The 27,043-nt window shown below is 41.1% G+C and overlaps 2 protein-coding genes across 4 annotated transcripts; one reads left to right on the forward strand and one right to left on the reverse strand.

Annotated features, from left to right (window-relative positions):
- The first annotated feature begins 244 nt into the window (after positions 1-244).
- Positions 245-26,968, forward strand: LOC124301407 (soluble guanylate cyclase 89Da-like). 2 transcript variants are annotated; one of them, XM_046756398.1, is made up of 19 exons: positions 248-573; positions 6,606-6,805; positions 8,747-8,940; positions 9,082-9,215; positions 10,138-10,374; positions 10,578-10,792; positions 10,895-11,002; positions 11,101-11,269; positions 11,347-11,490; positions 11,630-11,783; positions 11,867-11,976; positions 12,428-12,535; positions 19,302-19,351; positions 23,552-23,640; positions 23,970-24,132; positions 25,057-25,262; positions 25,532-25,737; positions 26,441-26,498; positions 26,590-26,968. In XM_046756398.1, the coding sequence occupies exons 1-19, from the start codon at positions 532-534 to the stop codon at positions 26,721-26,723; spliced, it is 2,721 nt and encodes a 906-aa protein (XP_046612354.1). In that variant the 5' UTR covers positions 248-531; the 3' UTR covers positions 26,724-26,968. The 2 variants fall into 2 exon arrangements, with proteins under 2 accessions (XP_046612353.1, XP_046612354.1); XM_046756397.1 differs by lacking the exons at positions 19,302-19,351; positions 23,552-23,640; positions 23,970-24,132; ... (2 more) ...; positions 26,441-26,498; positions 26,590-26,968 and adding an exon at positions 12,592-13,176 and having other exon boundaries at positions 245-573; positions 12,428-12,517.
- LOC124301410 (trypsin-1-like) lies at positions 13,991-18,587 on the reverse strand. Of its 2 annotated transcripts, none has more exons than XM_046756402.1 (7): positions 18,228-18,587; positions 16,259-16,463; positions 15,790-15,952; positions 15,398-15,609; positions 15,011-15,213; positions 14,370-14,424; positions 13,991-14,271 (listed from the first exon to the last, which is right to left on the reverse strand). In XM_046756402.1, the coding sequence occupies exons 1-7, from the start codon at positions 18,318-18,320 to the stop codon at positions 14,144-14,146; spliced, it is 1,059 nt and encodes a 352-aa protein (XP_046612358.1). In that variant the 5' UTR covers positions 18,321-18,587; the 3' UTR covers positions 13,991-14,143. The 2 variants fall into 2 exon arrangements, with proteins under 2 accessions (XP_046612358.1, XP_046612360.1); XM_046756404.1 differs by having other exon boundaries at positions 16,259-16,448; positions 18,228-18,586.
- Positions 26,969-27,043: the final 75 nt, after the last annotated feature.

Genomic DNA, 27,043 nt, shown 5'->3' on the forward strand with positions numbered 1-27,043 from the left:
TGGCACAAACACCAGACGCCTCGTGAAAATTTCGCGGCTTCGAATTGACGTGTCCCACCACCGTTCGCCCCTACACCTTCCCCTGCAAGGACACGCGAGTGATTCCATGACGGTTCGGTGACTGTGTCAACGCGCAGACTCCCGGATCCCGGGGGCGAGGGAGACAGCGGGATCTAGAGTGGATGTTCGCTCCCCCTCCGGAGGCAAGGATCACCCTTGGCGAGAGCAAACTTCCGCGTGACGCCGAGCCGCGTGAACCTCCCTCCTCTCGGCGGTCCGAATCGACGGCTCTGAACCGATACCGGTACCAGTTGCCAGTCCATTGACCAAGACTACTCGCAAAGTCTCGATCACTTTTCTCGCGATGTTACGCGTTCTGGCGGTGTCCGCATCCTTCACGTCGGCCCGATGAGAGCCTCCTTCTGTTCCGGGTGATCGCCAGTCGATCGTTCCACGTTGATCGTGACGTTCTTCCGAAGGATCGTGTAACCTCTTCCTGCTCGGACAGCGAAGCCTCGCAGGCGATCAGACATGTACGGAATGCTTTTGGAGAGCGTTCAACACTTCGTTCAGGTTCGTATCGCAACCGATACACCGACACTTGTACACCGGAGCACAGCCTCCCACACGGATCGTATTATTATCGTTTGGTCTCTCGAAGACTGAGTGCGTGTTTCTCTTCGTCAGTCGGTCCTCGGACGCACTCGCGTGCCGAGTTAACCACTCATGATTTATCGTCGCGATGTTTAAGTCGTCGCTTCGTACCGAGGATGAACGAGCTCGCGGCAATTAGTTTACTCTCCCGTACGCTCGATTACGAACATCTTGGCGCGTGGTGCTTCACCAGACTCGAGCCTGCCTCGTGTTGTACGAGAATAGAACAATGACGATTAATCTATGATCGTATTAACAATGCTGATCTTTTTTAGATTGTGAGACGCGGTGATCTCGCCGATTGACCTTGCACGATTACTTGAAAAATGATCCAAATTAGCTCTGAACTCTCAACAAGCATTCGTTCAATGCAACGCTAGAGATAAAGATTTTTCCATGCAGACGTCCAACTGTCTCGGTCCAATTGGGATTTAAAAAACACAGTCGACCAAACTTAGAGTGCTTGTGAGGTACAAATTAACGCCTAAAACCATTTCTTCCGCGATAAGATTGGTGACTCGCGCTGCAGCAATGTTGGCTTAAATACCTAAGAATTTAACGTACCATTTGCTAGCTTAATAGTATTCTTCCCTTTTTCAGTCATGACGTATCGAACTTTGATTATTCAGGCGAGGAAGTTGAGTAGCAACAATTGCATCTGCGTGCTATCGTACCTGCCGAACTAACTCGCACAAGCACGAGTATATCGATACCATTGTTTAAGAATCTAGAGTTTTGAAAACTGTGTATCGACACAAAGTGAGTGACACTAAATATCTGATGATGATACGTTTCGTTGAATTTGTTTCGACCCGATACACATCTCCCGGAATACCTGAGCCACGTGTTTCTGTCCATCGTATTTGAAGCGCGCTGAGTCACTGAATATCAAAATATTAGATACCAAATAATACATTTGTCATTAAACGACATCAAAGTTCTGCAATTTTTTGTTTATTTTTTTGCAATCAAATGTGCGGACGCAGAATTTCACGAGTAACCTGTTACCGCGACACTTTCACGTTAAATCTAGTTGTACGTATTAAAATTGTATCAAGTCTCGACTGTTCATTTCAACTCACCAGCGAACGCGAATGTTATTTATATAACATATTGCGCTATCCGTGGTTAAAAGACGTCCCACTAGTCACATCACCTTGGTAAATAGATAAATTCCAAGTTTGTACTAGTTTGAGTTTAATTAAGTCGATATGCTAATACACGTACAATCGCAGTTTGAGTTTCTTATGCAAATTGCGAAATTGAAAAAGAAGCGCCATTTCTCGTTCTATTGACTTTCCGAACTGTTTCACTGAGGACTGATATTTTGAATTACTGCTTCTCCAACTACAGTCGTATTTCCATTTAGCAAGGGTTGCGACGTCTCGTTTGTTTCGAGGGAGAGTGAAAAACGAAATCATACAGGCGAGGGAAAAGACTCAGTGAGGGGCGTTACGTCGGGTGTTCGTGAAATAAATCACATTATAAGCAGAAGTAAAAATCGTGACAATGGCCAACGCAGGTGATCCAACGATATATTTCAACGTCAAATAAAATTCATTGAGTAATTTATACCACATGACGTTGTAGCCGGTATGCTATTCGTTAGATTGAATCGTTAATTTGCGAATTTACGATTTTCCTCCTACGCACCTGTTACGGCTTATGTCGCCTGAATGCTTCGAAACTTATCCACAATAAAATCGCAATAGCGGCTCAACTAGAGGGGAAGGAAATGTGAAATTTCACGCAACCATTCACTGCAGCAATGCGCTAGAAAAAATGTATTTCGTAACTAAAGTACATCGAAATTCACAGACCTTCGGAATGAGTATTATCTACGTGGATTTATACTTATGAAAATGTATTTGAGAATTTGAAATCAATTTTAGGAATAGTTTGAACGGTTATAACCATTTTAGGAGTGTATTATCAGTGTTGAATCCAATTTTAAAGCCATGTACCTTACCCCAGTATTGTATCAGTCGGAGGTAAACGGTAAGATCAATGAGTCTTCTCGTTCCTCACTTGTCAGAGCAAACTAAATTACAAACTTCGACCTACCTAAATTCAATGATGTTAACCAGGGTAAATCTGCCAGAACGTGCCTACTGCGGCATTTTTGCGTCAGACATGTAATGCGATTTAATTGCATTCAGCACCAAACATTTATTTAATTATTGAACTGATCCCAAAACTATACTTTAGAGTGAATATCAAACGAAATTTTGCACCACTCGATTGTTTGAAAACTAAATCTTACAATGATCGAAGCCGAGTAAATACTTTTGCACCACTTGCGGCTAGGGCAATTTATTTAAATGTATTAGACTTGGCCACGAATGGCTACGAGAATCCCAAAAAACGAAAGCCCTAAACTTCTAACCGATGAACCGTATGCAGATCGCCATGCAATCGGGTTAAAAAACGGAAAGTGCTGGAGAATTGCGCCACTGTGTTTTTCCTCAACACGATAATGGTACCTTGACAATAATAGTGGGACGCGGTGTGCCAATTAATTTTTCATTTCTCAACTTATATTACACATCGTAGGCGCAGACATTACTGATCATCATCAGTGGGCAATTTCGAACAATCGTCACGTTCAAACGAATCAAAATGGCCCGCCACACGCATTAAAAATCCGCCACTGAATGCGGATGGTCGTACACATTAAATACTTCCTTTTAAAGCGACGCATATCCTGGCTGTACTTACTCAATTATAGATACGCTGACGTCCACGAGGTTTATAAATAGAACCAAATTCCAATCACGTGTGAATAATTATTCATTTCCATAAGTCCAAAGGCACGCTTCGGTGTTCATATTGGTGTATACATTCGTTTGATTAGATGGACGAATGGTGGCCAATACCGACAGCACGATACGGCGACACTCTTCTTCAATGGCCGGGGTGTACGTGCGGCGAAGAAAGTGCCGAACTCAACCCCAAAGCTCTAACCCTCGAATAAATCAAATTGAACCCAAGTAACAGGCAGACAATACGGCTGTTTTTTCGCCATCGCTGAACTTTTTACACTATTAGGAAAACTGGAAAAATTTCAAGATTGTGGCCCCTGAGTGTAAGTGCCACTTCGTTTATCGTTAGAAACGGAACGACTCCCTTTTCCATTTGACCTATCCACCTGAGAACTAGGCAGCGTTCTCCGTAAACATTGGCACGTATACCTATATCAATGTGATCGATCCAAATACTGTGAAATTTTCGAATCAGGTGTGAGGATGGTGTTTTCCCCCATGGCTTTGTCCGCGAACCTCAGAGTATTTGGTACTCTCTAATGTATTCCCATCTCGTAAAGCTTGCATTGAACACCTGTGTACCCGGTATATTATACTAAATCCTGAATAACTTTAACGGTGAGACGTTAGTATAACAGTTTGAATACAAAACGGTCTGATTTTTGGTTCACCTTTTTTTAAATCTAAAATCGGTAAAAGTTGCAAGGAACATCTTCGGGGTATGCTTTTTCTGATATTATTATACGTTGTAATTTGGCAGTCCTGCAGACTTGTTTTCCGCTTCCAAATGACCGAAATTACGGGGACTATATGAGAAGATCGTAAATCTTTAGTATTCTTTGAAACTTTATCATCACTGAGGATAATAATCGAATCTTACATTCTCGTAAAACTACAACCTATGAGAGAACTTCGGCAAGATTTACCCCCTTCTGTTGAATATTCTCGAATAGCTCACAGATCCGAGATGGAAAGTAGGTACTACTTCCTTACATGCTTTTGCGTGGTCGACGTGCGGAGTACATTTCGTGGAAATCAACTGATTCGACGCCGTAGGCAAAAAACAAACTGCGATAACAATGTAAACGACGGTTTTAGGTGGAAAAAGGGGTGACAAAATGAACAGATTTTGATAATTTATGAGCAAGCTGTGTGAGTTATTGATATACGTTAAGGGAGAAAAAAGTTACATGAAAGCGAATTCCCTAACAAACCGTGAAGTAAAATTTAAAGATCCTTAATAATGAAGCCGCGGACTTTTCAAGCAAAAACCGCTAAAGTTCGCAGCGGCCTTTTAGATTTTCTCAGTCTATTACCTTTTTACCCTTCGTTTGAAGCCAACGATACAAACGACCTGAAGTATAATCAATAATATTTCAAACAACGATGTTATAGTCGCGTCAAGTTCGATACAAATTATTAACAAATACTGTTAATAATGTCCATCGAAAACATTTACTCACATAACTGAGTTCCCGATAAGTATGCACCTGCGTTCAAATAGCTGACAGTATATTTTTCCTCAACGCTGAAAAATCTATAATTACGGAACCGAAACCGTGCATAGTGGTTTTCTACATTTATTGTAACGGCCATGAAGATGAATTTACAGAATGTAACGACTTGTCTGGAAAACTTCATTTAGTACGAATAGTAGCGTGCATAAACTTGGAAAAAATTCTACGATGTATCATACATCGTTCTTGGAAGACTATTATGTGGAAATTTTGCAACCAAAAGAAGCGCGCGTAAACTGTAAGAAACATGCGCTATAAAATACAATAAATGTTTCATTCAAAATTCATCCGAAAAGGACGAGCGATATTTCAACATCACGAATACGCATTTCCATCCGGCCAATATGTGTTTCGCAATTTTGTACCGTATCATTGTACAGATGCAACATAAATTTCGCATATTACAGTAAATCTTTCATGACATATGAAGAAAGGAATAATTTATTTAACTAGATTGCTGTTTAATGCTTGCGATTTCTTACGGCTGTCATGCCTAATTGGTGAATAATTTCATAATTTTTGCAGTCGAGTTCTTCGTACATTTGCAAAATGAATGGTCTCAGGTAAAGAACGAGAATAGAAAATTTGCGTGCTGGTTTGCCGTTGTCGTAACAAGTGTCCTCCGCGTTTTCCTCCGTTATTAACGTATCAATTATTTTTACGATGGTATAGTTTCGTGACCACGGCTAGTTACCTATTGCTTGCGAAACGTTTAGCCATGATGTGTCCATTACTAGTGCAGCCAATAATTAGTGTAGTATCAAAAGTGCGAGCTTTGATAATTATTGTAAGAGGCATAATTTATACGGTCGAGAGATACTAATGAATTTCACTAGTTCAGCAATTTGGCGCTGTAATTATAACGTGGTGTCGATATGACTTCGTCTATCCATTTCATGCAATTAAATGATCCAACAGGGTGGAAATGAATTCGTCCTTTCAATTATACTGAACGGGGAACAAGGAATTCCGGAACTGAGTGCGAATAATTGCGCAGCATTATCACAACTCATACTTTATACAACGCAATACAAAATTCATGGATTAGAATGTGACTCACAAGCTTAATTTGGCTATTTTGCATCTATAACCACTATGATCTTCGTAGACGACAAATTTGCTCATTGTATCCGTTGCCTCTTTCGATTCAACGATTAAGTAAATATTTGAAATTTGTTTTCTTTTTTATTTAGTTATACGAGTCGGGATATTTTGCCTCATAAATTCGGAAAAAGTTTCTTAGACTTATTCAAATCATTTCCTTCTTTTCCCCTGTACACGATTTAGTTGCAAAATAGAAAAATCCTGTTTCCAAGTGAAACCACTTCGCCGAATTAAAACAGGTCTTATACGTTCCTTACATCGCAAGGTTGTAAGAACAAATTTTCCCAAGACTCGAGCCAATTTAACTCACCGTAAGTTCTTCTTTCTTGCTGTACACCAGCACGAGCTGAAATGAAACAAGACTCCTGGGATTCAAGAGTCCCACTGCCTGTATGAAAACTCCATCACCATTAATATATAACCAGAGATCCCGCAAAGCGATATAAGCAAGGCTTATTGTTAGAGTTGAATAAGAAAATATAGTTATGTGACTATGGCGAACCGTCAATTGCACTGAAAGAATTCTTACGTACAATCATGTAAGCTCAGCTTTAAATTCGTTTTTCAGTTGGAATACGGCGAGGATGTGTGGAACGAAATTCTCGAATCGGCGGGCATCAAACACTCTGTTTTCAATACTCGCCAGGTTTATCCTGATACCGTGATGACGGATCTGGCAGCAACTTTGGCCACATGTACTGGACAGTCCATCGACAGTGTGATGAACTTCTTTGGCAGATGTTTCGTCAGGTTTTTCAGCAATCTCGGGTAAGTGATTGCACAACTATTGAACATCAAAAAATTCGAAACACCTTTACTGAATGCGCTTCTTCGTTCGAGAAGTAATCTGATATGCGAAAAACAGATCGAACAGTTAATTGGACGGAAATACGTTTTTCAGAAAACGTTAAACGAGGCAGTCAGGCGAATGCTTCTATATCGATTTCAAGCTGATACAAAATACAAGTGTAGCATAGTCTTTGATAGAATGCCGGTTAGATCTGAATTTCACCCAATCTTGAAAATGCTCGACTTCAACTAGACATAACACAATGTGGATGTCCGATTGAGCGTGTTATTACTATTCCGACGAATAGAGTATTGGAAATTTCGTGATTCGGTGAAAATAAATCTCAGCTTCTGAGAAACAATTCTGTACGAGAACGTAGATATCAATTGAAGATTCTGTGCCCCATGCATTTTCCCGCACTGAAAATTTCTTCAAGTTATAACCTATTAATCTCTCACCTCGTTCCCACTTTTGCAAACGATTTCCTATTCGATTTGACGAATAGCAACAAATTCTGTACGCACATTGTGTATACTGTTTTATTTGAAATTATTATCGCCCTTGTCCTCGCTTGAATAAACACCATCCATCATCGAGACATCGTTTACTTAACTTAGCAATAATGAATGGGAAGTCATTCGAATGGTCTGAAGCGCGACGGATGCTACTTGAAAAACTACCTGAATTTTCGGTGACGATAAATCATTATTACGGCTGACTGTTATCTCTGAGACCAATGAAAACCTTAGATTGCTCGTAGTTCGGGAGCCTATGACTATGTTGAATAGGCTACAAGTGCGTGGTATAGTGTTTGGATCGATAACAATTAATTGATATGTAATTACTCGAGAGGATATCCAATTACTCGATGTTCAATTGACTAGTCCCCCGTGTCGATCCTAATGCTTAATTACACCAGCAAACTAATTAAAACATTGACGGGCTTAATTTAGTCTTAAACTTCTACGTCACAGACCACAGATGGAAAAAATGTCAATCAATAAGTCCAAGAACAGACAAATATGAGGATTTAAATTTTCATCTTAAATCATCACTATTTTTGGGGTTCAATTATCATTTGGCTTTCATGAAACGAATGTTACTCTGTTCTTTTGAAATCAACATAAGTATACATGTACCGATTCACTGCCGATATTCGTAGAATCGGAAAAACAAGACTGTGGAGCTGCTTGAAGAAAAAAATTATTTGGTATTCGTGTTTATTTCCTCAAGTAACGCGAAGGGGAGGGTAAAAAATACCCGACGGAGGGAATAACGAATTATTTTGAAAGAGGAGTATTACGTAAGTTAGTCACGTCTCGGGTCTCGGGGGTGCCAATCAACGGAGGGTTCCTAACTGGTACAGCAAGCGTAAGATTCATATGACACATTGCTCACATTCCCTGCACTACTTCCGGCATTTATTTTTGTACCAAGTTTTATAAAAAGAAAAAAAAAGTCAGGACGACCCTCTAGCTCAAAATCTCGTGTTAATCCAACGTTTCCGCACATTTTTAGCACCTTGAATCTAAAGTTTGAAAAGAAACTGCACGTTATTTGAAATTGCGAAATTTCCCTGTTAACATACAGGTTCACAGTGAATTTGTTATTATGTACGCAGTTGCAATTGTTATTACTAGAGATTAGAAATTGGGAGTTGAACTTGTCGTGTACAGAGGATTGTGTACACTGTCAAATTTAGTCAAAACTAGAATCACGTCTCCGACAGATTGCGCTTGAATGAATACAAAGCAGTGAAGTGCTTCATATAATATGCCTGTGACTAAACATTTCGTTTGAAAATATTTACCCGTGGTTTTATTCAGAGTTCTCGCTCGTCGTCTTTACATGCTAAATTTGCATCCGGTGAAAGTGATTTCATTTTTATTTAGAACATTCCTTCCTTTGATTCGCTGCAGGTATGACTGCACGATAAAGGCGACAGGTAGATACTTTTGCGACTTCCTACAGAGCGTGGATAACATACACATGCAGATGCGATTTACCTACCCAAAGATGAAGAGTCCCTCTATGTACATCACTCAGGAAGATCCCGAGGGTGTTGTTCTCGTTTACAGAAGTACCAGACAAGGATTCACCCACTATTTCATGGGTAAGGCTATTTTCCCGATCTTTTTTTTTTGGATTACCTTTTGTCGGGTAGCTTGAACGCTTGCCAACTATCATCCTTATACCTCGATTTCACCCCGATTTCCGATTCTGACGTAATGAATCAACAGTTGGATCCCGGCAGGTCAGTTGTTTCAGATAGCGGAAGACATCTATAAAATGAAGCTTGACATAAAGGTCCTCGAGACCTCGACCACGGTACCAGGATCTCGCAATGTCCTCGTCAAATTTCGCATCGACTTCGACAATCGAGAATACGTAAGTCTTCTAACCTCCGTCATCGAAATATGGTGTCCGATCTCTTTGAAATTCGGAATTAGCTGGCGGCGTGCGAAAAGGAATTCAAATTAAAGATCTATCGAGAATTCGGGAAGAATCGAACCGAGAACTCGCAATGCTCACAATTAGAAAGCAGTACGATCACGTTTCTCTTGTTTATCTTTTCCACCGGTAAATTCAATGCCTGTCAAATTACAGCGGGAGAACTTTTATTACCCGCCCGTCGAAAGTTCACGGTATTGCAGGTGGTGAGATGAAAAACTAAATCGCTTTTCACGAGTTGCTGCGTACAAGCAAGGAAATATCTGCCATGTCTAACGCGTTGAAAACCAATGTGGCGAATCACTCTCGCAAATCGTTTACCCACGGCAGGATGACGAGAGGAAATATTGACGCGGCGTAAACATTTACCTATCTTATATATATTTAAATCGATATTCTATGAGATCGATTCAATGAAATTTACGTGGTACCCGGTGGTTTGTTCACTCAGTTATTCAATCATATTTAATATCCACTCGGCAATTCGGCGGCAAAATTTCTGCAAAATTTCTACCATATGTAACGATAGAAAATCCACTCAATACATTTTTGCCTGTTCGGATAGTTTCACAGAGTATATAAATAAGAGGAAAAAGCAAAGCAGCTATTATTCTGTACCCAGTGTATTTGCAAATAACCGCTGGGTTTCACATACCGAAAATGTGCCCTTTAACTTTAATTACAATTTAAGTATGCTTCGTTCAAGCCATACGCGTGCCAACATTATACGTATACCTACTTAAACTGAATTATCGTCAGCGCCTGTACAGCAAGAAGCTTTTGAGCTCAGGCCGAAATTTCTGACAATGAACTAATCTCAATTCGTTATGAAGAACAAGAATTTCAATTCGCACTGCAGATAGCATCTAGACAGAAAAAGAAAGTACCAATGACCCGGCAGCTCCCATCAGTTCCCTGCATGGTACTTCTTCGTCTCTTCCCTTTCGGAGTTCTGCTGAACAAAGACATGTGCATAATAGGCGCCGGGGAAAAACTTCTACAGGTTTGGGGTGGCAATAGCAGTGCGCTCAACAAGCCAGTTACGGAACTCTTCAAGCTGAGGAGGCCAAAGGGCATCGCTTTCAGTTGGGCAAACGTGAGTATCAACGCTATTTCTCGTTGAACCAGACCTTGACGAACAATTACCGGACGATACTCGACCATTTTTCGAATCTGTTTCCCGAGCCTTTTCACCACGACGAGTAGGTGTCCTGCCTCGGGAGTCTCGCCACATCGATAAACGCTGTGTTCGTAAGATTAACCAAACAGCGAGGTGTCAACGAGATTGTTTTCCCGTAGGTGATTAATCTCCGATGGGTTTTGTTCGAGTTGGAACTGATTCGATCGGCTGAGAATCAATTCAAGGGCCCCGTCTCGACCACGTCGAGCGAAACACCGAGCACCAGCAGAGGTATGGATCGAAGAGGCAGTCAGGGATCACGCAGCATACTTCTCAAGGGACAAATGAGATACATCGAAGAAATCAAGGCCATCATTTTCCTCTGTAGTCCACTGTAATGATTTGTCTATTTTTTATTTATTTTTATTCTTTTACCGATTTTAAAAGCCACTGAAATTGTGATTTATGAACCGAGTTCAATTCGTTATCTGTGCAGGATCAACAGCTTGGACGAATTACCTAACATGGGATTATTCCTCAATGACCTAAATCCTCACGGAATGAGCAGAGAAATGGTTTTTAATGGGTGGCAACACTGCGGAAGGTAAGCGATAATTTTCAAAACTAAATTGAGTTCAGATTTTGAACTCTTCCTCCCTTTTTTTGAGCCGAGTCCCTGCAGCTAACATCGATTGCCTTCAGATTAGAAATGATGTTCGAAAGAGCGGAGCAGAGATCTGAGGAATTGAAGCACAGTTACATGCTCCTAGATCGTTGGAAAAATAAAAGTGACGAACTGCTCTATTCCATGATACCTCAAACGGTTGCCGATCGACTAAGAGCCGGTGAATCTCCACTTAGCACCTGTGAGGTATAACCGTCAATCATTATCGCTGTCGCCAACCATCATTTGGCTGATAATATTACGAGTAACTCATGTTATTACAGACTTTTGACTCGATAACCGTTTTATTCTGCGAACTCTGCGACTTTGATTATTCCACTATTGAAGGAGCCATGGATATCGTCTCCTCCATGAACGCAGTCTTCTCCTGTTTTGACTCATTGATGGACAATTTTAACGTATACAAGGTAAAATTTTAACCCTTTGGAAAAAAATGAAAATTTTTGGATAATCAATTTTCCATCTATCAAGTCAGATCTTGACCGTTCAACGGCGAAATTCATGATAAACGAACCCATGCGATCGTAAATTATGAATTGGCAACAGGTAGAAACCGTGGGCCGCGTTTACATGGCGGCAAGTGGGGCTCCAGACAAAACGGAACACCATGCCAAACATATCGCAGATGTTTCACTCCAGCTTATAACCCACGTTCGTTCGCTGAAGCTTCCATCCGGTCTCGATATTCAGATTCGAATAGGTCGGTAATTCCTTGAACTGTTACGTGCATCCCGCGAAGCGGAAGTCGATTAGTCTGATCTGATTATCTCGTCGGGTCTGCAGGTATTCATTCGGGTCCAGCCGTCGGTGGAGTCGTAGGGATCAAAGTACCGCGATATTGCTTCTTCGGAGACACGGTCAACACGGCGTCAAGAATGCAGACAACTAGTCAGGTGAGTTGAAGTTTTCACACTAACGATCTGGTTCGCATTGATTAGAGGAAACTTTGTTACTCCTTGGAAGTCTATCGAATTGATGACGACCTTTAAATTATAGGCTACATGTGAGGCTGTTCATTAACTTTCCATTTTTACCGTCTCTAGTTTCTACTTCGCCTTACGTAGACTAGCTGTTCAAGCTAAAATATCCCCCCCTGAGATTCAGAGAATCTTGTTGTATTACGGTTATTATCGTTGCACCTTGTAGAAGTTTTGACTCACCGTGAATTGCAGCGATCGACGCGAAACTCTGATGAAAAAAGTTTGAACGACATTATAGGAAAACTGCAGAACCCAAGCTAACGGGTCATAACGTTATTCTCGTCTGAATCACTCGTGCAGTGGCAATTTTTTTTTCGCAGCATACCCAATTTAAAAGTTTTTATCAAACACCGTCTGCTTGCAGCCGGGAAAAGTGCAAATTTCACCCGACACCAAGCAGCTTTTGCCACCGGGTCGTTACAGGACAGAATCACGAGGCAGCGTATGGGTGAAAGTGAGTTTTGATTTCATCGTGTAACGAAATGTGAAAGAACCGTAGCCAATTTTTCCTTCGAAACTCTTTCTCAGGGCAAAGGTGACATGGAGACTTTCTGGTTGTACGAAAATGAAGCGACGTCGGATTCGAATGACGAAGACTTGCACAATCCTGGTGGCGTTCTAGTCACTAGTGTATGAGAGAAGACGGCGTGGTCCATCACCGATTTGCAGTCATCGCCTTTAAAATGTTACGTAATTTGGAAACCTTAAATTTGTTTCAACTTACAGACTCGGTACTTCGTTTCTATCCTCAGATTTTCCTTGAGGGTCGATTGCGCGGAAAAAACGTAACGACACGGTTCCGTTGTAGAACGCCAGCAAAACGCATTCACCATACCAAAATATATAAATGAAGAAATGACTGTAACTTACTGTACATATTTTAAATAATGACTTTATTTTAATGCAACAAGATTTTCGATTATCCACGTAATGTCTAGGTTGACTGAATCAGCACAAAAAGTAATAATATCGATGCGAGTGCATGACTTGATAATTAAATACGTTAGTTATTTTCGGACCAATTATGAGGAAAAATAGAAAATAGTGTAACGATATATGAAATTTAATTTACGTGAAATGGATCGACAGATACCAAAATAAATAGTTTATATTTGTTTAAATAAAAATAATTACATTATATTTGAATAACACGTTGTGCGAAGCTTAATTGACTAGATTACATTGCTATGTACACTTAACAATCAGGTCTTTCGCCCTAGACTTGGCGCCGCTAGCGCTCCACGAATTTAATTACATTACAATTTGCTGAAAGAACTGAACTCGAGAAACGCTGAGTCTGCATGGATTTTCATGAGTGACGATAACCACCGTTTCACAATTCATATTCAGTGAAAGAGGTAAAATGTAATCATAGGTGCACGACTTACAATAGCGGCAAATTATATAGCACTTTTCTTTTTTCAGACTCCTACAATTTCGACAGAAATACACGCGGTATGGAATATTAACAAGTATTCACGGTCAGAAATGGTTTCCGTAATACAAACGTTCACCTTTTTCAATATTTTGATTTCCGCTGGAGTCTTTTCCTTGTGTATTCCGTTTTAAAAATCAAATTTTGCCTTTACACGTCTGACCCGATTCTCGCAGAACTGTATCAGAGTACGCATACAGTTACGTGCAAATTGCACCTTTTGCCAATTTCAAGTATTCTCAGGTCTCTCAGCTATAACTCAATTAATCAAGCCCAAGAGTATCGACATTCATAATGAGTATAGGATAACCGAAATGAAAAAAAGTTGATCAAGAATAACAAACAAATCAGTAAAATGTTGAAGGTGATATGCTTTTCGCGATTTTCAAGTGGACAGTATAACGGCTGTAACACTTTTCTTTTAATTCTCTCAACACTTAAAATTGAACTCAATGATAAGAGGCATCGAATGAGAGTTGCGTTGGATTCAGGTATCTTAAAGAATACTGACAATGAGTTTGAGAATCAGTATTATCAGCACCAGCAAATTTGCGTGGACTATATACGTCGTGAATTGCTTCTCTTGAATCCATCACTATTCATACGTATATATGTGTACTCGGTATTTATATACTCCTGGCGATATCAGTCGTGTTTCGAACAATAGCAACCATCCAGTGTGTTGTGCTGTATCCAAGTTACGTAACGGTTTACCCGTGTATAAACTCCAGGGTAATTTGCCTGGGCACATCCCTCGCCCCAAGATACAATTCCTAAAATATCACGGGTAGAAACATGTGCGATGAGCAGAAATACCACATTCGTAAACACGAGTGTTTATGGTAACGTCCAATGGAATTATCGAACTTACCGACGATGCTGTGAACCGAATCGTTGACTACGTGGAGAGGACCTCCACTGTCACCCTTTTAACAAAAATTAAGTTATATTAATAAATGGGGAAACCGTTCGTCTGTTGAAAGCTAACCCGAACCCGCGACAACTTGTTGTTCGTACGTGAACTCTTGCGGTAATTCTTAAACCTACCCTTCAATATCCCGTTTTCAACAAAGTCTCTAATAATGCCAATACTATCGATAAAGAGGTCAAGCAACAATGATAAAAATGGTTTTAGGCAAGGTGACAGATTTTTATCTGTAACATTCCTAGTTACGGTATGAACTAATAGTTAGCATTGGGATGAAAAAAAATCATCATTAACACATGATTGAACTTGTAGAGTTGTCAAAAACATTTCTGCAGCAGAAACAATTTTTTAAATTTTCTTTGGTAGTAACCTCATTTCGAACGTAGATGATACAAAGATTCGCGGAAACGTAAGTAATATCTAAATCTGAAACCGTCATATTCACCGCACCCTTTGTCGTTAATGATAATTGAAATAACCTGAACTACCTCGAAAATAATTTCGTGTTATTTATCAGAGGTAGAACGCCGGACAAATTGGGGTAAAGGCGAAAGCAAGCCATCATTTTCAGCTGCCAAAATTACCTGGCACGAGTCTTTGCCTCCTTCTGGGTAGCCGGCGCACAACATGTTGTCCGTTATTCGCTGCGAAGGGTACTTAGAAGCCTTGCATTCAACGTTGCTCAGGATCGGCACCATCAACTCCTGAAGCTTGTTCGATATCGGTCCGGATTCCGACGTCGCCCCCCATCCGGTAACGATCCCTTTTTCTCCGCTAAAAGTCTTGTCTGTTGCAAAATCATCAAATTACGCCTACACGTCGTACAACAAGATATGCAAATTGGCCTAACGATGTTCGGAGGTCATCTTCAATCACGTCTCCGTGATCGATCATAATAACCGAGTTCACTAACTTTCCGTCTTACATTGCGAGTTCAATTCAAGAAATAAAAGGTAGCTTTGAAAACTCACGTAACTCCGGTAAGCAAACCGGTCTCATTGAATCGTCAAACTTGATGGGCCGGTCTAATTTCAGTAAAGCAATATCGTTGTTGTAGTTGAAGGGGGAGTATCCGGAATGCTTGATTATTCGTTCCACTCCGTACTCTTTGATTTTACCCTGTGATAGGGAAGAGTTTAACGCGTGCACGAGAATCCTCACTCTTATTCGAGTCTTATCAAATCTGGAATTAAACAGGATTGGTGAGATTCGGCAGTTGCGGGGAGCCGCTCCTGCAAAAGAGCATTCTTGCCTCTCGTCGCGGTATCAACCTCCTCTAGATGCGCATCAATAAGAATCAGAGGTTCGCCGATGGGGTAAGATTAGGTACGTGGAGCAATGAGTATAGATGGGATCCACTCACCCCTGAACACAGTGAGCTGCGGTCACGGCGAAGCGAGAGTTGATGCATGATCCCCCGCAATAAAATCTCCCGTTGTAAAGGAGCTCCACCATCCACGGGTACTGATTCTCCTGAGTTTCCATTCCACCGACGATCCTATTATGTTTATTCGTCAATCCGCACTCTGTTGAATCGAAGTCAATTAAATGAATTCAGCCAAGAGAATAGAGGGCGACAACCCGTGGTTCCTTAATCGAGTCAACGGTAAGCTGACCGAGTACCTGACATTATCGACAAACTGACACACGCAGTTTGCTTTTGACAAAAGCCGAAAATTTTGATCATACCTGGATATGTTTTACATGCAGTTGAAACTCTGACGCTGCTATGGGCATTTTGTAACTATTGACGAATATGACTACAGGCACTCACGTGTAGACCACTGGAGAACACCGGAAATGGATTGAATCGAAAATTTTCTCGTACTCACTGCAAGCTGGACAATTTTCCGGTGGTGCAACTGGCTCAACGATTGGGGGAGCGGTTGGGATCGGATTCTGACTGGGTTTGTTGAAGATCGAAGTAACCCATTCCCAGAGTCCCTTGTCAAATTGCTGGTTGTTCGGATTAGCACCAGTTGAATTCACCAGCTTCGAACCTTCCGTGATCAAAGGATGCGACTGTTGATTGAAATCCTATGCAAATTAGCGGTTCTCAATACACGTGGGCGAGGGTTACATATGTGCGCGATAACACTTGCAGGGTAGATACGCCACGTGCGTCATCAATTTTATAAAATTCATTACTAAGACCCAAATTTTGAACGTAGCCTTTTCAAGACTTGGTACATTTCATTGTTTTAACGTCAGTGTTCACCATAGATGAAAGGACCTTTGCTTCCTTTCATTATGAAACTAAATCATCAGCATGAAACACACGATATAAGCAACGCTGACAAGTAGAACAGACAGTAAGAAAGGAGAGAGGCGTCGGAATTACAGATGGGACGATGAACACGAGCGACGCATAACAATCTCACGAACCTCTAGCCTCTTTCGCCATGATATGTACGTCGTGACATGTGTATCAGAGCGGCGTTGCTGTGCTAAGTAGGTAGTACATAATAGGCAACCTGAAACACTCGTTCAAAGACTGATCACGCGTCCAGTTGTTTTCACGAATGCTGCTTATCTTGTTGTGCGCAACCTAACACCGCGACAAAATGAAAGCCGGATGACTTGACTTGAATTTATGTTAAGGAAGTCTCGCCCATGCTCTGAACAAGTATCGGCGCATTTCATAAATACGTATGTGACATTAACAAAGACGTTACTAAACGATGTTTGAGATAGTGCCCTACGGACCAAACACAGTGCGCCAACTGACCCAGCAACTGGTGGATAATGATAGAGATCGGATCGACGAGTTTCCAGAGCTATTACATCTCCTCCGACACAAATTTCATCGTTTCTTTCGTAATTGCAGTAAATGACCTGAATGCAATTTAAAAGAGCTGGAAACAACCGCGCGAAGACCGCAAGCTCGCTTAACAATCCTCCCGGATATTATTCTTTCTTTCACCTTCCGGTAATTTGATTTGTTCCACAGTAATCGAGGCGAAAGTTCATGTAATTATTCAATGCCCGGGGGGTAAAACGTAAATTCAATTACGCTGATGATTTGTGATTTGGACAATTATCCTATACGTAGGTTCAACCTTGAATTCCCGTCTTACGTGAACCTTGCATGCGGGATCGCGTTACATTTTTTGAATGAATAGAAAACTTTCATAATATTCCCGCTTGACAGAATGTTGCATCTTTTTAGTTTGTGACATTCGTGAAAATTTATCTTGAAAACAGAACTACTTACTATGCTAATGCCTTATAAGTATCTTAATTTTCAAATTTTTGGAAAGCATTGGTTCTCTTTTTCCTGTTTTCTCCATGCCTAAGGATTAAACCCTTCAAGAGAAAACTTGACTACTTTACGGTACTTTACGGAGCGGTACAAAAAGAAAAAAATACATCTAAAGATTACACGTGTTGAATTGGAACGTATCTGATTTTTGGAGGTTAATATTACAATGTTCTACTGCAAACGAGTAGCATAAAAACTGCGGTAAGCTGCACTTTATTGAATCAACCCAATTGTCAATTGTTAAATTTCCTAACCCTAACGGATATCCTGAGATTTATGGCAAACAATGAATCAGAAAGCTGGTAATAGGTCAAGGAAACAAGCATGACCGGAGCCGTTTGTTCGCGGAATTGATTGTCCAGCAGTCAACCGGGTAACAGCCTTCGATTTGAAGACCCGGTTAATTCGACGGTAACATGTTATTAGGGAGTTACAGATTGCGGTATCGACGCACTTTATTGCTGATAGTGGCGATAGAGGAGTACTAAGAGAGTCGAAGCAAAAGCAGAGAAGCAATAACTGAATATTCATTGAGATACCTGGTTGTCCGCATGAATATTGGGGGCCAGGGTCACGGCAATCAGACATAATAAGGTCCCCGCGTTACGGACGATGGTCGAACTCCTCACCATGGCTATTCGGAAGGCACTAGACGACAAGACGTTGAAATCAATTTGATTCTATATCTCACTTGCTACTGAGGCCGCGGGCACTTTCACACAGGCTTTAATTCCGTGCTACATCTTTATTTATACGAAATACTCGACTGGCGGGAATGACCGGTGAAAATTCATGCCCGGCCAATATGTTAATTCAACGTAAATACTCTCGCGAAATCTCAACGGGAAGAATTATCGGTCAAAGTTTCGTCTATCGGCGCGCTGCTGCTAGGAGATACCTGCCGAGTTGTACTGAAGCTGCGTTCGTTATTGATGCGAAGTAATGCAGAAAAAATCGCTGACCTTGTTAGTGCCAAGATCCTAACCAGAGAAAGCTTGTCCGGTTTGGCGACTAAACGGGCTTTCTGCAATGAACTAACTTATCCACAACGCTGCCATCCGAAATTTATAATACGAGCATTAATTCGGAGCTTATATAACTTCGAAATCAGTTTACTGCACAACTATTTTCATTTGTTTATTCCGTTATTTTTTATCGATAAAATTGAGTTTGCTTGTGCTTTCGATTTATTTACAAGTACGAACACCGGATACGGAGGAGAATACTGAGAAACAGCCGAGAAAGCTTCACGGTCAGTAAATGTAACGGAAAAAAACATCAGAAACCTTGAAAATTGATTACTGAATTAGAAAACGAAAAGTCCTTAAATTCTCCTGATTATTAACCGTTTAGTTGCGAAATCGAGCCCAATTGAAACATAAAAATCCAGCAATTAAATATGACCGACTCTTTGGAATATATCATAATACAGAGTTCCGTGAAATCAAGAGTTGGTTAATCAAAAATCTAGGACAATGATAGATATAACTTCACACACATACATACAAAAAAAAACTGTATAATTTGCATCCTCAAAATTGGCATTCGTTTATAGATATCTAACAACAATTTATGGGTTTCAGATATTTTCTACAACGCATTCGCGGTGGGAGTTGAAAATTAATCAAATTAATTTAGCTCACCGCGAGATCTTAGATTCGTGGTCGTTCATAATTCTTAAAAAAAACTGTTACCATTAGAAACTGTTATCATGATCACCATGTATATGACCAAGCTTATTGCAGAGAAGATAGTAAAACTGCAAGGTCATGAAGATCTTTAAATTCAGCAATAAATTTATAGACGTGAACTCGGTTGAAGAAAGTCCAAACCCGTAATATGGCTGACATTTTTAATTAGCGATTTTGACGATCTGAGCTTTATCGTGCACCTACCTATCTGGCAATTATTGTATCACTATCTATCAATGTTTACCCCGTCGTTTCAGTCTTCAATATTTTTATTCCGTCAAACTTGCGATTAATGTCCGCACCGCTTGACTCGTTTGCCACGTGATTGTGTTACCTGCAAACGAGTGACCAGCGCAGGCTTGAACATAATTCAGATGTAACGATTATGTAACAACCCGACCAATTTACAATTTGAACCTCAATAAATTAACAGAGATTGTCAATGCTCAGTGATCTGACAACGTCTGGCTTTTTTTTTGGCGAAATCACCCGTCGGATTACACACAAACAAACTGTCTATAATTTTCTGATTTCGAAATATTCTGAAACAGAAGGCATTCGAATAATATCCATAACAATTGCTTGATGATATTTGTGCGTCAATTAGGAAAGGAGTATAAGCCTAATCCATAATGGAGTACAAGTAAAATCGTACGTACTTCTGAACCAGATAGTGACAAACGCAGCGTTGCGAGTAGGTCAAATGAAATCGACTTGAAACTCGGTGATCACAAGGCGAATCGAATTCACTGTAAATCCTAAAATCACTATCGATCGCAGAATCTCACCGACAATGAGCGTGAGTGTAAGACGGCAAGCGGACCGGTTTGCAAGCCTCGGATTTCTCGAGTGTTGTGATAAAATGCCAAGACTACGACGGAGTGCATGGAACTTGGCAGCTGCGTAACAGCTTATCTACCGTCTTGGCATCCCACGCGCTTCTTGTTTGGACCCGCTTTGTTTAGGCGTAGTTAATCACCGTGTAAACGAGGCGCTGTGATCTAGGAACACACTCCACCCGTGACAGTGGGTCAAGGTATCTGTGCCAAGCTGCCCTCATGCGGGTGCGTCGCACGCTGCACACTCAGATACGCATCGCATCAACTCGCGCCGGGTTCTCTCTCGTTGCTCGATGATGCTGTTTGTTTTATCAGGAACCTTGCCTTAGTTACAACGAGTACGTGGCCAACGGCTCAATAATGCATAATGGAAAAAATTTACAATATTCGCAGAAGCATGTAAATACCGGCCGGCGAGTGAGGCGTGTATTTGGCGCAGCGAGGACTTGCATATTGGCTTTTCAGAGAACAGCGCATTCGGCGATCATGTGTGAAGCCACATGGGTGAATAGACGCTCAACGGTGTGCAAAGGCAATCGAAGTATGTGACGAACCTTGAAAAAACCCTGGCTATAGTTTCTCAGAAATGATGACTCAAGATATAACTAGTCTTCAACTCATGCTGCACTTCAATTCACTATTTACAAACTGAGTGGACAGACGACTTGCGTAATTCCCACTTCGGCGCCTGAGGAACTATAATATCCCGCATACCATCATTTTCAATTTTGTTATACCTGAAGTTACGTCAACTGTTTCGTGATTTGGCGCGACAATATTGTGATAAGATACTTTTTTACGAATTGTTTTCAATCTGAAAGAGAAAGTGCGATCGGGTTACAGACGTGAGGAATTTCAGATCGGTATCTCACAATTATTGATGAGTACGGGGTGAAACTATAAGCCGAGATCAAACCTTGTCAATTTTCGACTCAGGTCTTGGGCAGTTAATGTGTGTATGATAGTTTCATTATGAAAGTCAGATTTACGCTAAATTCTTGGTTATTTCATCAACCCAATATGAAAACATTACTACGCTTCGCAAATTTATATAAGCTCGATTTCTAAATGCTTCTCCCACATTACAGCTTCTGCACGTCGGCTCAGAAAAAAAAAAAAAAGACTACGTGTAGAATGTTTCCTGTTTTATAGCGTTGCATAAAAAAATTCGAAAACTGAATATAAATATTTGATGAAAGCATTCGATTTTTGATTTCTGTACCAGATTTTATCTTCAATAACAAATATACCCTCAGTCAACGAAACCAGAATACAATCGAAACCGTTGGGTTGAATCCGTCTCGTGAAACTGTTCGATGTTCTGGGTGGGATTAAGCGCAGCCGAGAAGTGCTGAAGTAATTCTCTTAGATGTTATCGAGAGCTCGAACAACGGCTGAGTTTCTGATAAAACTAATTTTTAGCGTGATCACTTTTCGCGTACTTCGTTTCAGTTAAGTTGGGTGAAAGGTTCCGAACAACATAAATCTGCAGTCAGACTGACGTCGCTGACCAACGAACTCTTCAAATGTACAAAAAATCGAAATTTCTAAAAATTATCCAAATTCCAACTACTCTGTCGGGTTATTGGAAAAAAATCGATGACAAGGTAACAATTGAAACCAAGGCCTGTCTGTATGGTACTTGAATAAATCTTGGAATTGCAACATCGAAATTAAAGTGGAACACATGTCTGCCTACGTTTATCTCTGTGCTTGAAACTTTTTGTAAAAGTCCGAGAAGGTGTGTCATTGCCACGGCGCAAGTACACAAGCATATGCAATAGTCATTGTTTACCCTATTCATGGAGGTTTCGTGGGGTATCTGAATTTTGTTTGGAACTGTAATGAAATCAGCATCAAGCCCTTTAAGCTCACCTTATGAATAGCTCCAGAAATTTTGTTTTACAGAGGGTAGGCCCTGTACTAGTGACCTAATTTCATCACATTCCATCACCGCAAAGTAATATATTCTAAAACCACAAATTCCGTTTTAAAGCAAATAAGCCCGAAGCACTTATCGATTGCAAAATTTGGAACAAGGCTCAAAGTAATACATACGCCATTGCCAGAGGTAAGATGTGAGGATCTACCAAACAATAAGCGACATTTTTTCTTAGATTAGTCCTGCCCTCTCGTTTCGGTAATTTTGTATTGCGAATGTATTTACTGTATTACTCTCGAATTTTACATTTAATTTCTGGAAGTATTAGTCTCTGCAAGCAAGGTAGCGAGTACATATCTCTCGATTCCAAGGGATGTATACGGACAGGACTTCAAGTTGGTTACAGCAATCAATACTGCCAAAGAATAGCATTATTAAAGTGTAATGTTTCCATGATTCGAGCGTGCAAATTTTAGTCACATGTTCACCGTTAGCGAGCGCGAGTCATTGCGCAGAATCAGGTAGGCTAAGATGAGGAACGGAATAATTATAATGTGTTCGATTGCAATGGTCGAGACTGCAGTATAAATGAAAAGAATTTTTACCTGTAGGAAAGTTAAGTTTTGCTCCGCTTCACCGGCATTACTTTTGAAGGCAACTCAACCGAAGCACTTTGATCTTCAGGAAATGGTTATGGTTTCGGCTTGTAGCAACGGGCGGTGGCGGGTCCTGAGCTGGGCTGGTGGGAGTGAAAACAGGCTGGGAAGATGGAAAGGAAGTTCTGGACCCGCCAACTGTCATCGATGTCCAACAGTGACCACCGGACATCACAGCTATTCCTTTTCCACCCCGAACGTACGTCGATTCTTGAATATCAAGGCAGCCTAGCGCCGTTCGGGTGTGAGAACCGCGGCCCAAAGTCCTGCCGGTGTGATGCTGAGACTAAATGGAATCGCGTGACATTGGTTGTCCGAAGTGATCGTGGATTGCGAAATAAATACAACGTATACCTCGCAGCATGGAGCATGGAGGTGATTTACAAGCCGTCGACACAACATCTGCCAATGCAAACGCACTGCCCAAGGTGACGACGCCCCACCACGACCTTTTAATAGTGATAATTTACTATAAAACCGCAAAACGCTCGCAAACCTTACATCCATGCTCGACATACTGGGACAAATTGACAATCAGTGCCAACCATGGATACCAAATACATCATCCTGCATTCCATAGTCGTGTGGCTGGTCGGTAACGTTTACGCGCTACCACGTGTGGTGAGTATCTCTCTTGACAAGTTGTCTCCAGTGTCTTTCACGTCCAGTCGTAATCCGCTCGTCTCGGGATGCACCTAATGTACAAGTCGACCTGTTACAGACGTCGCAGAATAGCTTCCGAAACCCGTTCGCCTCGACTCTGCGATCGTATCTCGATTTCGGCGGGACAGGAAGCTCGTCGATATCCGAGGAATCTTTCATCGATTACAGTCCTCATTCCGTCACTGTATCAAAGGATCGACCAAACATCTGTACTACATGTGGTAACTGCTTACAGTTAGCGCTGTTTACGCCTTGTTTGACACCTCGCACGTGCGTCGCGTTTAATTTGTTTTTGAAAAGAAAGTGAACGAAACGATCGGCCTAGACTTTGTGCGACTTAAATTGTTTTTTGAGTGATTCGAATTCAAACTGAAACAGTTGCTGAAGTGAAAAGAAAGTTCGTCATGTAGTTATTTTTCGTGATGCACGGTAAACGGTCTAACTGTTGATACATTTTTATCGAGTGGCTCTCAGACGATACAGTCCGTGTCAGAGTTGGAAAGAACTTGGCTACACCTGGAACTCACCTGGAGATCATTTTTTGCTTCAGTTTGCGGCGTCAGCAATCGGAAGATGCGGATCGTCGGTGGCAATATAACCGAAGTCCACGAGTTTCCGTGGATCGCTGGTTTTAGTACGCGCGGAAAGTTCTACTGCGCAGGCAGCCTCATCACCAGAAAGCACATTCTCACCGCAGCCCACTGTTTGGACGGGTATGTCAATTGAGCTGTTTGTTAAACGGAAAGATCAAAGTATAATCTTTGGACGCGGTCGAAGACGTGATATGTTGTGCGATATACTCTTTAAGGCGGTTATAACGCCAATGATAAAATTTTCGTGAAATTTTCGAGTTTGACAGGTGCTGCGATCCGTGCTCGGTCAACTCGTTTGCAATGATTAGAACAATAATGCACTCGAGCCTGGTACACGTCGGTGACTGCATGGTGAGAGGGCTTTATCGCACTACTATAGTCAGTCTGCGATACCGTACAGTTTTTTGCGACGCGACACTACAGTCAGCGGTTACAGCATAAAATTCGTTGCTCAATTGCGAGTGAAAGACACTGACATAATACTGTACGAGACAGATGATACTAATCAAACCATTCATCTGGTCTAATAACCCGAATATTCAACACCTTGTACTCCCACCTACTGACCTTTTAATCGAGTTAGTTCTGAATTCCTTAATTCTGAAAGTGAGTCGTAGTAATCGCATTGGCTCCTTGTCCTCTTGGGATTTGAAACATTTTGGTAATCTTGCATCATTCGTCGTATGAGCAACACCTCCTGCGAATCGATACGTTGCCGGAGGCCTTTTTTTTTTTTTTTTTGAAAGGAATATACCGACGCGAATACTTCAGTAGAAGACACAAAGTCACGTGATGTTTTTCGTACTTATTACGATGCAACGTAAATATTTTATAAAACCATTTTTTTATTAAAATTTCATCAGGAAATTGAATGTATTCGATTTCTTCGTTTATATTACCTTGAACGAGTCGTAATTTATGCTTGAATCAAACTTGTTTTCGATACTGCACTTATTGGTGTACGTATGTAAATAAAAGAGCGAGTTTCAGTAGAAGCGAACCCACTTTTATACGTCCAATCCAGTCACTGAATTCAAATTATAGATTAAACATGAGAGAGATCCAAATCGTTTTGGGGAATCACAACCGAGTCTCCCACGAAAACACGGTGGTTCGTCGTAGAATCAAATCTGCACGCATACACGAACACTTTGATCCTTACTCCTTCAACAACGACATCGCTGTCATAGAAATGGACATCTCTGTGGAATTTGACAGCGTAATTCGTCCCGCTTGCCTTCCCCAAAACCGTAAGTGCTGAAAGTTCCATCGTTTACATAATTAAAAATAACAGTTCAACATTATCCCCAAACAAAGTTTAACAGGATAGATAAGATTCTGCTGTCAGAAATGATTACGGTCTGTTGTATTATTCACAGAGGAAATCAGTTTATATGTCATTGGGGGGAATCAGAGCCCATCACAATCATAATGTGCCAAATTTGAAAGCACCAATAAAATATTAACATTAGAATTGGGGAGGCCGTGTGGATAATTGGTATTGAATTTTGGTGATTAGAAGTCAGTGACTATACCGGAACCATGGCGGTGGCGGCTGGATGGGGGCGTATCGGCGAGCGCGAATCTCTCAGCAACGTGCTCCGGAAGGTTGACCTTCCAATTCTGTCCGACGAAGAATGTCAGACGGCCGGTTATGCCAAGAAGCAACTGACCGAGAACATGTTCTGCGCCGGGTATCTTAAAGGGCAGCGTGACGCTTGTCAGGTATCAATTGCTGTTGTAAACGTCAGTTTCGTGCTGGAGAAAGACTCGCATTGTCAGTAGCTTTGTCCACTTTGAGTTCTTCTTGAAATTTGTTGACTTTTAAGAGCCTCTGCGGGAAATTTCTACCGCGAAATCGTTTTGAGATAAAATAAACGATGCCAGATCCAGTATCGGGTCCGATATTTTCGTTCAGAATGCAGGATAAAAACCAACATATACGGCGTTGATTGAATTTTAAGTAGTTAGTTTTCAGTGAATTACTGCGCCGTAAAACCGCAAGACCAATTCATTTTATGATCCTTTCCTCGTGAAACACTTACTGTCCATTTTATTTTTCCACATGATCGGATATCTTCAAATTTTTGAACGTGTATAAATACGTCACTTGATACTTCCACAAGAAGTAAAGTTTACAAAATAAATTGGTATGAAGCTACTACAGGTCACTGGCTGGACGAGGCGTAATCTCAACATAACTTTTCAGTATTTTAGACAAACATTACGTGCTACCGCTGTTATCGGTATTCATGTAGCTGATCAAATTCATTCGAGGCTTCACTTCTATTTCAAAGTACACGTTTTCGAATCCTTTTCCGGTCCAATTTACGCGAAACGCCTATAATTTTGCAACCGGTTCTTCAAAATCACTAACATTTTCCTCAAATCTAATGGGCGAAGTGTTTTAAATTCACCTAATTTTCAGGGTGACAGTGGCGGGCCCCTTCACGTAACCGGAGCGCACGGTAACTTGGAAGTTATAGGTTTGTATTACCATACGGTATGAAATTCCAAGCTGGTGAAACGTCGTGTCTAACTAAATCCTAACGTAAATTCGTTTTTCACAACATCAAGGTATCATTTCGTGGGGAAGAGGATGCGCCAGGCCGCAGTTCCCCGGGGTCTTTACAAAGTTGACGAATTACCTTGATTGGCTGCGCAATCATCTTGACGGTGAATGCGTCTGTCCACCACCGCAAGTGCGATAGAAGCCGTAGCTCAGCAGAGATAAAGTTCCCCTTTAACCTCATACCTTATTTATTAAGCCTAGAAGATCGAGAAGGCATAGTACTCTCGGTTCCCAAATGTATATAACAATAAGTAATTCAATCTAGTCTGTTGTATATATAAGTAAGCCTCGACGAGGTTATGTGATGTTAGATCCTTCATGTTTATAGGTATATAATTATTTATTGAGTCATAATAAAGTATCATTGCTGTGGATTAATCGGAACCAACTCAAGGAGCGACTTGTTATTTTCGCAACCTAACATAAATGTCCGACTGGGTGTAGAGAACCAACGGGCCT

The sequence above is a fragment of the Neodiprion virginianus genome, chromosome 3 (assembly GCF_021901495.1).
Source record: "Neodiprion virginianus isolate iyNeoVirg1 chromosome 3, iyNeoVirg1.1, whole genome shotgun sequence".
NCBI classification, from domain to species: Eukaryota; Metazoa; Arthropoda; class Insecta; order Hymenoptera; family Diprionidae; genus Neodiprion; species Neodiprion virginianus.

Coding starts and splice junctions, on each gene's coding strand:
- LOC124301410 (XM_046756402.1), bottom strand. CDS start 18,320: ATGGTGAGGAGTTCGACCATCGTCCGTAACGCGGGGACCTTATTATGT. Junction 16,464..18,227: donor ATATTCATGCGGACAACCAG/GTATCTCAATGA, acceptor TAATTTGCATAG/GATTTCAATCAACAGTCGCA. Junction 15,214..15,397: donor GGTTTGCTTACCGGAGTTAC/GTGAGTTTTCAA, acceptor ATTTTGCAACAG/ACAAGACTTTTAGCGGAGAA.
- LOC124301407 (XM_046756398.1), top strand. CDS start 532: ATGTACGGAATGCTTTTGGAGAGCGTTCAACACTTCGTTCAG. Junction 23,641..23,969: donor AAACATCTGTACTACATGTG/GTAACTGCTTAC, acceptor TTTTTGCTTCAG/TTTGCGGCGTCAGCAATCGG. Junction 26,499..26,589: donor CGGTAACTTGGAAGTTATAG/GTTTGTATTACC, acceptor CACAACATCAAG/GTATCATTTCGTGGGGAAGA.